Source organism: Vipera berus, assembly GCF_964194415.1.
Source record: "Vipera berus genome assembly, chromosome: Z".
NCBI classification, from domain to species: Eukaryota; Metazoa; Chordata; class Lepidosauria; order Squamata; family Viperidae; genus Vipera; species Vipera berus.
This window is the reverse complement of record NC_138205.1, coordinates 104,431,182-104,444,712: the sequence shown is the minus strand read 5'-3', so window position 1 is coordinate 104,444,712 and position 13,531 is coordinate 104,431,182. Positions and strand designations below refer to the sequence as shown.

The 13,531-nt window shown below is 38.1% G+C and overlaps 1 protein-coding gene across 1 annotated transcript in view; it reads right to left on the bottom strand.

Annotated features, from left to right (window-relative positions):
* Window positions 1-2,911: 2,911 nt before the first annotated feature.
* Window positions 2,912-13,531, bottom strand: part of LOC308677923 (uncharacterized protein C10orf67 homolog, mitochondrial) — a 69,300-nt gene continuing 58,680 nt past the window's right edge. The window contains exon 16 of the mRNA XM_081344631.1: window positions 2,912-3,132. Coding sequence (XP_081200757.1) covers window positions 3,071-3,132 — 62 coding nt within the window. The 3' untranslated portion in view covers window positions 2,912-3,070. The remainder of the gene's footprint in view (window positions 3,133-13,531) is intronic.

Sequence of the window (13,531 nt, the reverse complement as noted above, 5' to 3'; positions counted from 1 at the left end):
ATTGCAGATATGCAAATCACATTGAATGGTCTTGTAAGTGTGTCTCGCTAGAGCTGAATGAGGCCTTGCAAGCCAGTCTGTGCGCGCTCAGGACCCCAGGGAGCTGATCAAAGCACCCATTCTCTTTCATTCCCGTTATTCTCTTCCAAACTATTTCGATACAATATGTTTCCATGATGCCCTTAATGGGCTTGGGACACAGAACTCATTACAACCTAGCTAGTTTTGCCGACCTCTTTGTTCAGAGGCAGAAAGTTAAAGAGAAAAAAAGAAGGGGTGAGGAAGAGGGGAGGGGGAGGGGGAGGAAAAGACGTTCTGTTAGTTGCCAGCTTTCTAAAATGCTCAAGCCTGTGTCATTTTTCATTGGACCTCTTCTCCATATCTTCAAAAGAAAAACTATGACACCAGTCTGCCTTTTCTAGCATACATTTCACTGCTGTCCAGACATTTCTCTGCAAGGCAAATTTTCTGTTTTTGCAATACAACTTATTTTTCTTAATTATGAATGCATTTTTGTCAATATGGAGGACATGAAAATGAATGTTCCTATTTCTATTATTCACTTTCTTATTCAAATATTGGGGTCATAGAAATCTGTAACCCAGTATAATACCACAGTCATGTTACACCAAACCTATTCCAAAAATTAGTTTCCTGTAGATTAACTAATGTTTATTTCAGAAACAGAACTTGGGTGAAAATGAAAAACTTGGTTAAAAAATTTCAGCAATTCCAAACCACTCTTTCCCCAAATTTGTTGCAGCACTCAAACTTCCACCATTAGAGTAGAATAGGCAAGGAAATAAGTTTTGGCCCATAAATGCAATTTTGTTCTTAATATAGTGGTAAAGCAAAACATGATTTGCAAATATGGTGTCATCATGGTAAAACTAGTCCAGTTAAGTTTTCAGTTCAGCTGACACCTATTCAACCATAATCTTTTCAATGGATTTATTCAGCATGAAAGTCTTGCAGAGATCCCCTTAGCTACCCTACCAGTCAACAAGAAATAGAAAATCTTTGCTCTCTGTGGCCATCTAATGGTTGCTTGGGTTTCTGCAACCCAGATGGGGTAGCTCTAAGCACTTGGATTGCCCATCTTTTGGGCAAGGACTTTGAAACTTTAGATTTAATGCTGAGCAAAGTCAGAATCTGGGTGTCCTTTGATGGCCCTGCAGCAGAACAACCACATGTTTGGGCAGCTTTGTTGCTGGTGCCTCTCAAAGGAAGCCCATCATCTCTATTTCTCTGATAGGAACTGTGAGGAGTGAGTGCATTTGTTTCTGGGTTGATTTGTTGATGGAAAATGGCTGGCAGCCAGTTCTGGGAACGATTCCAGCCCTGACTCCGATTAACCCTCTCTGGTGAAACTCTGCTGGAAACCAACTCACCAGCCATTGCCATTAATCTACTTACTAATTAAGCCAATTCATTTCTAAAGGAGGAAAAATGCTTTTCTTTGGCCCAAGTAATGGGAGGAAATTTGAAAGAAGCGCCAAACTGTGTAACTGTAATTCAGGCAGGGGATTGCTAAAACAAGCTTGTTGATATATAGCAGGCGGTTGAAACCAAGTTTCTAGGGCAACAATCCTTTGGAAATGTTTCTGGCACACAGGGTAAAGGGAGCTGAGCTGAAGCCTGAAGAACTGTAGGGGCTTGCAAAGGGCCATTGTGTGAAAAGGGTGTGGGGGAAACACTGTCACACACCCCCAACTGAGTTTCTGCTCATTTCACTCTTGCATCCTGTCTAGTTGCCATCAGATTCATTCTAATTGGGTAATCACAAAGAATTTGGAGCTTCAAGCTCAAACAAGGCAAACATTTTGTGATCTTGGTGCAACTGGGTTAGGGTATAAAATCAATGGCCAATTAGTGCCCAAGAAGCAGTCACATACCCAAGTATAGTACCTGTTTTCTTCAGTGACTTTTACCCCTCATCTTTCACTTGTATTTGTAAGCATCTGGTGATAGCTCAAAATCACAAGGCATTCTTGAACTTCTTCATCAATTTGCAAGCTTAAGAATGCAGTATAAGAAATCTTTAGATTGGAAAGATGTGCCCAACCAAATCATGGCACAATTTAGATGGAGGTTAATACTAAAACCAGTTTTCCCCAAGTTGTTATCCTTGGGATGTGTTGGGAAGAAGAATATCGCCTGCAGAATCATCAGTTACCAGAATCTCCAACTGAGAATTCTAGAAACTTAAATCCTGAGAAGTCTGAAGAGCAACAGGTTGACTTACAAGCCTAAAATCAGTTAGAAAGTCCGTATCAGTTGTTCTTTCCAAAGTTCACTAAAGCAACACAAAAGGCAGCAGAAAAACAAACTCTGAATGAGTTCACCTGACACATTAATCAAAATGAAGCTCCATTATGCTTTAGCATATTGCTTGAATCTGCTCTTGATACACAGTAAAGTGTGGATTAATACAATCTGTGAATCTAATCCCCAGATTGTAAAAACAAATAGGCCATGAGCAATATTGTGTACTGCATGCTGAATCTTGGACCACCTCAACATCATGTTTTAGGCTAATATATGTTGAAAGGTGTATTTAAAAGGTGTATTTGGACAAAACTACTTCATCTTCAAAGTCCTCCAATTTGCCCTATTTAAAATGATTGCTATTTTTAAAAAAGGTCATTTTATTTTGATGGATTGACAGAACAGGTTTGATTTTACATTCCACAAAGCCTGCATTCATAGAAATCAAGTTCAGTTTAGGAACTAATTTTTTATTGCATTTTAATGGTAAGGCTTGCAGAATAATAATTCAGAGAAATATGGTCCTAAGCTTCTTTATTTAAAGCTTTTTGTTGTTTTTTATTTTTTGAAGCAGGAAAAACACTCCAGAGCTCCTTAACAGTTAGAAGCAGTGCTCCTTAAATATATTGATTCACTTTTACCATTATGACATTTGGGCAGAAAATGCTCAAGCAACTCTCAGGAGCAATGACTTCTCATCTGGCCAATTTGTTTTGAGTTCCTTCTTTAGAAAAAACTGAGCACATTCAACTTTTTTGGTGCAGACAATTGTTCTAGATATGGAAGAAGACTCCAACCGACATCAGTGTCCAGGAGACACAAGAGGTGAAGACAGTATCCTTGATTGTATAAGCCCTTCTTCATCTGCAGAAGAAATAAAAAAGAAAAGAAAGAAAGAGAAACAAAGAAAAGAAAGAAAGATGAGAATCACTTGAATGTGTACTCTACCCAGGTCTGTTTGATAAGAAGCATGGTAAAATGGCATCTTGGCTTGGCTGATGAATTACAGAAAGGTACATTTATGGCTGTAGCATGTAATGAAAATCTAGCCTGTGTAATGAAGTTATTTCTCAGTTTATCATGTGGGTCAGAAAATTGGGTTATGTCATGAAAGTATAGACTATGTTTGCATGCTTTGTTTGATTTGGGTTTAGTGTTTTTGTGAATCGAGTTAATAAAGTTTTAAACCATGCTTCATGGCTTGCATTTGATTATGATTAATAAACAGTGGCTAACTAAACCACGGCTTTGTGTTACAATAGAGGGAATCATACTTTGGGGGTTGGGGCCAAATGACTCTCTATCACTAAGAATTATCTTGTCCTGATTAAAATCTAACTGCTGCATTACATTTATTGTGGGCCAGTGGAGGAACAAGAGACTATTAAATTCCCAAGGAGCCAACTCTGGTGAAGTACATTTAGTCCACACACAGCATTTGCTGCCATAACAGCATTTGGATTGCAAAACAGTCTCATGGTTTTGAAAAGACAGCAGCATATATTATGGAAGCTATTTTCACTTTTATGCAATATGTCCGGTCTGTGGGCTAGACTGTGAAGATTTCTGGGATGAAAAAAAGTCCCCATCAGTATACTCAATGGTCCATCTATGGTATAGTCTAGTACAACCTTGGTACAATTTGTCCCATTTCTAAACATTCAAGTACTGTGTCAGTTTGGTTTGAATTTTGTGCTACTTTATTAAAAACAGGCTAAAATTCCATCCACACACTTTAGGAGAAAAATTGCATCTATATGCATTTATAGCACATTTGCTTTTGTTTGCATGACACATGGGAATAAAAATGACTCCATGACATTTTAATCTAATGTTTGGGACAAACCATATCTATGTGGTTACATCATGGCTGTCTGTGTTGTATAAACTCAGAATCTTAGCTTAACTGAACTTTAAGTTAATTACAACCTATTTTGTAACCGCAGCCCCAAACCTTACAGAGTTGCCAAAATATTTGTTTATACTTCTAAATTTAGCAATTAAGAGATAGGGTCACATGGTGCATTAAACCATGTTTTATCATTTTTAAATAGATCACAATTGATTCACAAGCTATAATGAACCATAGTTATAGATGTTAAAACTAGGGTTTGCAAACAAAAAACCAACAATCCACATAATGTACACAACCTGTTGATTTTATTACTAGGAAAGGTTTTTCTGAGTGCCATTTTTTGACCAATGAATACAATGCTTTTGAGCACGGGTGTCAAAATCAGCATGTCATGTGATGTGTCGCAATGTATCACAACTCTTTTTGCATTGCCGGCAATGGGGTGGGTGTGGCTTCAATATGATGAAACCGGCCCACGGTCTGGCAGTTTGACACCCCTGCTTTTGAATAATTTAGAAAGAAGGAGAGATTATTTCACTGGATGACTAGTTATAAATAATGAGTTTGGATTTATGTAAATTCTAAAACTAATTTGACTTTAAAGCACAACACACACAAATTCATTGATCAGTCCTGCATTGGTTCCCTGTAAATATGTCATAGGTATCATCTACTATATTTTTTCCACTTTGAAACCCCTTAGAAGTCTATCCCTTTCTTGTACTTACTTGTCTACTTGCTGGCAGACAGGCAACACAACTTGAATCTTTGATTAGCATTACTTTTCTAAATCAAAATTTATGGTTTTAATAGCTTTAATGTATACATTAATTTCTCTAATAGTGTAGCTCTATTCTGCTGTGTTAAATAACTCTAAAGGGGGGTGGGTGGGATGAGGAGAGGAAGGCAGACAACTTGCCCCAAATTCAGCCAATGAAATTTATTGTTAAATATAATTTTGAACCAGGGGATTTCTACAAAATCTAGCACTTTCATTCATTATAGCCTATTACTTATCTTGAAATACAGTGTCCTGAATTGGAGAATCTTTAAGAGAGAGCGAGAAAATGGGGATTAATAATCCATAAGAGATTGTATGGCTGAGAGGCTAAAAAAAAACTTTGGTTGCAACCTTATATCCAGTAATATGACAGTAAATCTATCTGAGTTCAGTGGGGCTTATTTTAGAATAGATATGTATAAGATTGTATCCAATGTTTTTCCTCCTTCACATATTTCTCTGGAAGTCTCAATGGCTTTTAGAATATCTGAGTAGATGCACATAAGAACAATATGCGGATGATACCCAGTTGTTCATCTCCACCCCGAGCCAACCCAGTGATGCCCTTGACGTGATGTCCTGGTGCCTGGAGGCGGTGCGGGTCTGGATGGGAAGGAACAGGCTCAGGCTTAACCCCTCCAAGACCAAGTGGCTGTGGATACTGGCATCTTGTATTGTCCAACAAGTTCCATCTCTTTCGATGGGGGGGGAGGTATTGCCCTCCTCAGAAAGGGCTCGCAACTTGGGTGTCCTCCTGGTTTCACGGCTTAATTTGGAAGATCATCTAACGGCCGTGACCAGGGGGGCCTTCGCACAGGTTCGCCTAGTGCTCCAGTTGCGCCCCTTTTTGGATCGAGATGCCCTATGCATGGTTACCCACGCCCTCGCCACTTCTTGCCTGGATTACTGCAATGCTCTTTACATGGGGCTGCCCTTGAAGAGCACCCGGAGGCTTCAACTGGTGCAAAATGTGGCCATGTGGGTGCTTATGGGAGTATCTTGGTAGTCCCATGTTACACCACTCCTGTGCGAGCTGCATTGGCTTTCGGTTACCCTCCGAGTGCGATTTAAGGTGCTGGTAATAACCTTTAAAGCCCTGCATGGCTTAGGCCTGGGGTACTTGCGAGACCACCTGCTGCTATTGTCAACCTCTCATTGCCTGGTTCGCTCCCACAGAGTCGGCCTCCTCAGGGTTCCTTCGGCCAGGCAATGCCGGCTGGCGACCCCCAGGGGGAGAGCCTTCTCTGTGGGCGCACCAACCCTCTGGAATGAGTTGCCTCCGGAGCTGCAGACGGCCCCTGACCTTCGGTCCTTCCGCCGTGACCTGAAGACCTGGTTGTTCGAACAAGCAGGCCTGGACTGACTATGATTTTTAATTAGGCTTTTACTGGGTTAAATTGTTTTGTAATTTCATATTTATTGTTTAATTCTCTTTTAAATTTTTTACTCTATGTTTTTTTAATTTTTATTGTTGTGAGCCGCCCTGAGTCCTCAGGGAGAAGGGCGGCATATAAATTTAATAAAATGAAAATGAATGAAATGAAATGGTAAGGTTTACATGTAAGAGAAGACACTTAGGTCCATTTCTGGGTGAAACCCTTTAACTTAGTGGGTCTTTCCATACATGCCATGTGGTCAGATGTGCTACAACTTCTATACATGGTATAGGGAATGCAAGGATTTTTTTTTAAAAAAAGCAGTCCTCGAAAAGAGGTGAAGTGGTTTTCAACAACAGACTACTTGATGTAGAACACAGTGAAATTAGGGAGGCTGTCTTTTAGTAACAGGCTTCCTGTACTGCTAAGAGTTTTGTGAAAGACAGAAGTTCAGCAGGTGCAGCCTCCCCCCCCTCCAAGGCCCTTCCTGGCTGGGAAAAATTACACTTGTTGAACTTCTGCCAGATGCAGCTGTTCAAGGCACAGAAACTTCTGTCAGGACAAAACGGTGGCATCTCCATTGTGGATCCCTGTTAACTGAGAATTCTCAGGCAGAGGGGAATGCCACCAAAAAGGCTTGGATGCTCTCCTTTCATACACAGCATTCATTTACATGTGAGCTTCTATTCCAGCTGCTGTGCAAACGTCTTATTGTTCACACACACAGGTTGCTCTTGTGTGGAAAGTGACGTCTTCAGGCTTAGCAGTTAATCAGGTGACGACGTCACAAATGCAGCTTTTAGTGAAATACTGCTGTCCTGTTCAAAACCTTGCGAAGTTTGGGAAGCAGGTGTGCAGACATCTGTGAGAGAATTTCTATAAATAACTACTCTCCATTTCAGCTACAAGTTGTGACAGCAAATCTCTAATTCTTTGGCAGGAAAAACGGAGAAGTCAGCTGAGTGTCCCATTCAAAGATTCATGCACTTCTAATTAAATATTGTGCCTTTCTATCTGGAACATCAGTCCTCTGTACTGGAAATTTTAGAATATACATGCACTTGAAAATAAGGTTTTACACACACACACACACACACACACACACACAGAGAGAGAGAGAGACAGACAGACAGACCCAGAGAGACACACACAGAGAGACAGGGACAGAGAGACTGAAGCACCCAAGCATAAAGTTTCAATGCATTTCAATTGAAATTTACAAATATAAAATTATTCAGATAGGGACCTCCAATACAATGGATTAGTTTTATATTGTCTGAATATTTTAAAACACTTTTTGCATAAAAATATCAGGGAAAGAATAGGGAGGAGATGGTAACAGGAAAACAATTTAAAATCCATCTATTTATAACCAATTATCATTTGCAAATACTATGAAATTAACAGAAATGCATATAAATATGTATTTATATACTATCTCTAGCTTAGAAAATAAGAGTTTTATGTTGATCTGAAGCACTAGCTAGCACAGACACAATTACCATTAAAAGAAAAGTTCAAACAAGGACTTTGCAAAAGCAGCATAAAAATTGATAACCCAGATTTTTGGATGTCAACATGAAACTAAGCGTGACAACAATGGGATAAGTGTTAACACAAAGAAGAAAAGTTAACTTCTTTCCTTTCTTCAAGCCTATCTCAGGTTTCGTAGTAAAAATTGAATGCAAATATCCTAAAAAAAGACTAATGACATTTCACAGGTAATGCAATTTAGAAAGAAACACTTCCATGTTTTCTTTTCCAACAATGTGCATTTTGGTAAACTGCTATAAATTGCAATTCAAAAGCCCTGATCTTCCCATCCCCAATCATTTTTTATACTGATCAAATGAATGCAGATACTCTCATTTGGGAGGGGCAACATGACATTTCACTTGGCAGTTCTAAACGGGTCACGGACCTTTCACAGACCCTAAGGCAGTGGGAGGGAGCGCTTTACGAAACCGTGTAACCAAATCAAACCAATGGTTACCCCCTTTCAATTCCACTGGAGTGGCTTGCACAATGCTTATTCACATAGCAGCAGAGGAACTGAAAGGATGGTCATCCAATGGAAATGTCTTTTCCTTTGTTTGATCTTAACAGAGCTTCAAAATAGTAGAAAACCATTACATCTAGCAACAACAAAACCGCACACAAACGCGTACACGTCTTTGAGAAGGTGGGTACATTAGCGAGGGTAGTGAGCTTCAATGCTTAAAAACAGCTATGCAGGCTATATGGAATTGAATATGGACATTTATGGGAGATGTTGCTTTGTTTGAAGCCATGAACACAAAGACACAACATGGCTGCCCTGGAGATGACCTATTGCTTTCAAGTTGCTTGAGCACATCAGAATTTCCATTGTTGAGGTTGATTAATTGAAACTGATAAGTTACCATGAATAAAGATTGTTTTTCTGTTTAATGTGGTGGGCCTGATTTGGTAAATGCTTCATTCATGTAGCCTTGCAGTGCAGCATATGGGCAAGATTCATTCAGTATCACAAACATACAGAATTTATTATGCTTGTATGGTCACAGCCAAAAGGCCTTTCTAGTTTAATGTCAAAGTCTGAATGAAAAATTCCATTTAAAGTGTCACCAGTAATGTTGCATCTGAGTTTTGTCCTTCAGACTGGCTCTTTAGTTTCAAATTCAAAAATCGTACATTAAAAACTTAAATTCAACAACAAAGTAGATGAGAGAGGTAAGGAGACATCGGCTTTCTTTCAAAACAGACAAGCAATTTATCTGAAATGTTTGTAGACACCTATGACAAAGGCACATGTTATGGTCTGGTGCCGCCCTATGTCACACACTGCTGATAAAGTTATCACCATAATGTTTCAATAAGATACTGTCACCCCAGTTCTAAGGATCTGACATTCCTGTGTCTTTTTGCTGGAAGAAAAAGTCAAGTTTAATAAATGTGTTCTTTTAGAAAGAGAAAATCAGAAACCGAAGCTCTATAAATTATTTTACTCCAACAGTACTGTCATGATAGGGCAAATATTGTATATCCTTTGAAGTTCAGCTGATTTAATTAGTTCCCTTATCAATTAAAAGGTGTTTGACTTAAAAATAAACTAACCACCAATGATTGCATCAATCATACAAAATAATAAAATTAAATTAAAATTTAGGCCCAAATTAACTTGCAGAACCTTTAGTCATTTTGGGATTGGGCAGCATATACATTTGTAAACCACAAGAAAAAACAATTACTGTTCTTATGATCTTAGAAAACCTTTTGCCAATGTTTATGGATTCATTGCTGGAAGTGTTTTCTTAGCAGATGTTGAACTAATATGGGTAACAATGCAGAAAGCAGTGTTGGGGCTCTGTGTTAGCTTGCACTCTGTGGTGACCTCAAATGAGAGGTCAAAAATGGGCTTTTTTTTCCTTTTGCATTTTCAGGTTTGAGAGGGTTTAAAATGCTTCTCACCCTGGCCAACTAGATAGTTTTGAGATGTTCACAAGCAGAAAATAGAGGCATATTCTTAGTTGGCTATTGTTCTTTTGAAATTTGAATTTGGAACCATTGTTTTCCAACCCTGAAATATAATTTAATCTTCAAAACTACAAGACCCCTGAGTGATCTGTCCTCCATAAATCTTTCCAGGTAAGTGGAGATCATTCAGTTCACTGGTAATAATTTCCACAGATTAATTATGCATGGTGTGTTGATGAATTTTCTTTTGTCTATTCTATGTCTCTTTCGCACTAGATGACTCCTGGTTCTTAGCCTTGAGAAAAGGAGGAAAACTTTGCTGCATTGTTTTTTCCATGACCTGATGACACCGGGATGCTCATGGCAGATTTGAAGGAGGTGGTGTGAGGCAGAGAGGCATGGAGACTGCTGATCCACAGAGTGGCCAAGGACCAGACATCACTGAATGGCTGATGATGATGAAGCATAATTTGATATATCTTGACCATGTTCCTCTTCCCTCTCTTGTTTTTAAACTAAAAAAGTCCTGTATGTTCTAATCCAGCCATGTCAAACTGCCAGTCTGTGGGCCAGATGCGTCACACCAAAACCATGCCCACCCCATTGCCGGCAATGGGGAAAAGCATGACATTGCGAGTTTGACATGCCTGTAATCACTTCTCCTATAGAAAGTACAACATCTTTAGGTCTTCTGTTTGCCTTTTTCTACACTTTTTCAACTCTATTATGTCTTTTTTCAAGCATGCTGATCAGACATGAATATGGTATTCCAGATGCAGTAAATGTTATATATTTATATGAAGGCATTATAATGTTGGCATTATTATTTTCAATTCCTTTCTTAAAGATCCATACAATGGAATTTGCCCCTTTCATCATTGCTGCCTTCTGATTCAACATCTTCATTAAGCTATATTTTTTGACCCAAGATAGATAGATAGATAGATAGATAGATAGATAGATAGATAGATAGCCTTTATTGTCAATGGCACACATTAAAAATGAAATTTAGTTGCTTGCTCTCAAACTGTACACACACATAATACAAATGTAAACATACTATATACAACATATGTATAGACCTACACCCTTACATATAAATAACATACATCTTGAATACATAATGGAAGGAGGACGCATTAGAGTTCACAAGGTTAATACTGTATGGAACAAAACTATGACTAAATCTGGATGTTCTGCTTTGCATACCACGGAGCCTCCTCCCAGAAGGTACGAAGGAAAACAGATAAGAAAGATAATTTCCCTTTAGCTACAGTTTAAGTTTCATAACTTTAGAGATTAAATTATGGGAATTGTTTTGCATCTATTTAACTGAATTACATTTTAATTTATAAACAAGTAGAAAAGCACCAGCTGCAGATCCCTGAAGAGTTTCTTATTTCCCTCCATTGAAAAAAAAGGTTATTTATTTCTACTTTTTGTTTTCTCATTTTGAAACAACAGTCCAGCTTTTTAAAGAAAAAGTATCAAAACCTATGAGCCTTCTTAATCAGACCATCTGTCTATTAAATCTAGCATCCTTTTTCAGAAAATTGGAACTTCTTTATCTGGGCAGAAAAGGCAGAAAATAATATTACTTTCTCACTGTGGCTTCAAAGCAACCACAAGCTCATGCTCTTTTCTTTGATCAAAGTCCTTGACTTATGACCATAACTGAAACCAAAATTTCCATTGCTAAACAAGGCAGATGTTAAATTAATCATGCCTCATTTTATGACCTTTTTGCCATGGTTGATAAGCAAATCACTGGGTTGTTAAGTGAATCATATGGTTGTTAAATGAATCTGGCTCCCCCCGTTGACTCTGCTTGCCAGAAGTGCCCTAAGAAGCTTCTTAGGGAGAAGAAATGAAAGTCCCAGGACCCTAGGATCCTGCAACCATCACACATACTGTACATGTTGACTGACAAGCACCCAAAGTTTGATCACATGACTGTGGGGATTCTGAAATGGTCATAAGTGTGAAAAGTGGTCATAAGTCATTTTTTTAGTGCCATTGTAACTTTGAACAGTCATTAAACAAATGGTTGTAAGTTGAGGATTTCCTGTATATATCTAACAAATAGATTGTAGGAGATGATCCATAGTTTCATCTCCTGTATTTTACTTTTTTTTTTGTATCCTGCTTTCATTATTTCTACAAATAACTCAAGGCAGAGAACATAACCAACATGTCTTTCTTTTCCTATTTTCCCCACAACAGCAATCCTGTGAAAGAGTTGGGGTGAGAGAAAGTGACTGGTTCAAAATTACCCAGCCAATTTTTCATACTAAGGTGGGTCTGGAACTCACAATCTTCTGATTTTTAGCCTGGTAAGATAAATTGTCATCAACCATTCAGTGCTGTTCGATCCTTGGCCACTCTATGGATCAGCACTCTCCATGCCCTCTGTCTTGCACCACCTCCTTCAAATCTGCCATGGGCATCTCTTCTGGCCATTTTAGCAGGGGATTATGGATCTGAAATTCAATAATCTGAAAGGTACCTAGTTGAAGATTAATCTAAACTATAATAATTGGTAGTTCACATTTATTCATTAATCAAGTCATTTTGTTCTCTTGGTTGCAATGAGAAAGTGTTATAACTAATGACAAACTTTTCATAGTTAATCCCAAGTCTTAAAAGTATTTAATTATGACAAGATGGTAGGTAATTTTTCCCATTCCACAATTTTGAAATTTTTATTCTGGTGAGATTCTCCACTGACCTGAACAGAAGATCTAATATTACATGACATAATGACAGACCCAAAAGTTGTGCTTCAAAGAGTTTTCATTAATAAATGAGATACAGAGTTTAAATTTATTTTACAAAAAGTCCTGACTTCTCCTAGCTTTAAATCTGATCTTCCTTTTGGCTTGTTTGGGCTGAAAAAGAAGCAGAAACAAACAATGCAATCTCTCAAAATAATTTGAGTTGCTTCTGTGCATCAGATAGTTTTGTTTAAGCTTTCTCTTTTTGACAAACTACGCAAAGAGTTGGTATTCCTTGGCAGTTTTATGTTAGGGATTCGTGTCTTTCTTACTCATTAAGACTGTCTCTAAAGATAACAAAAAGCAAATAGTGCCTGGCTACCAGACTGTGAGAAAAGTCTTCTTCAGTCCAGAAAAGTAAACATGGCATTTTCTTTTCACAGGGTGGAAAGCTTGGATGTTGTCCACTATCTATTTTATCACTGATTGAGAAGAGATAATAAAGTCTCCCAAAGTAAAGCAGAAAATGATGATGAGGCAATTGATCTTCCCTGAATTGCTACTACAGTTTACATAGCTGTCTAGGACTGATCACATTGATCAAAATGATAGTTGTCACCTGTTGGGTTAAACTATTATTTTAAAACCATGATTTATTCAATAAACCACAGTTGGATGGATTCACGTCACTTTAAATTGTAACAAAAATTCACACATTAAATCAAAACCAATCAATTCATATTATAGCTTATTATATGAACCTACATAGGCCTTATTCCTAAATAAATAAGAAGAGGTCATGTAGCCTTTGGATCGTACATATGTTTGGCATTTGGAAGTTATCAGATTAATCTTCTGATATCTTTCTAGTTTAGTCTTCCCCAACTTTGGCACCTTGAAGATGGCTCTCAAATCCAAGAATTCCTAAAAGAACATATTAGCTGGGGAATTCTGGGATTTGAGGGCCACATGTTCAGGTTTTCAAATCTGAGAAATACTGCTCTAGTTAAAAGCATCAGATGATGTTAAAGATGTCCTATTGCTAGACAAAGCAGATAATACTTGGTCAGATGGATAAAAG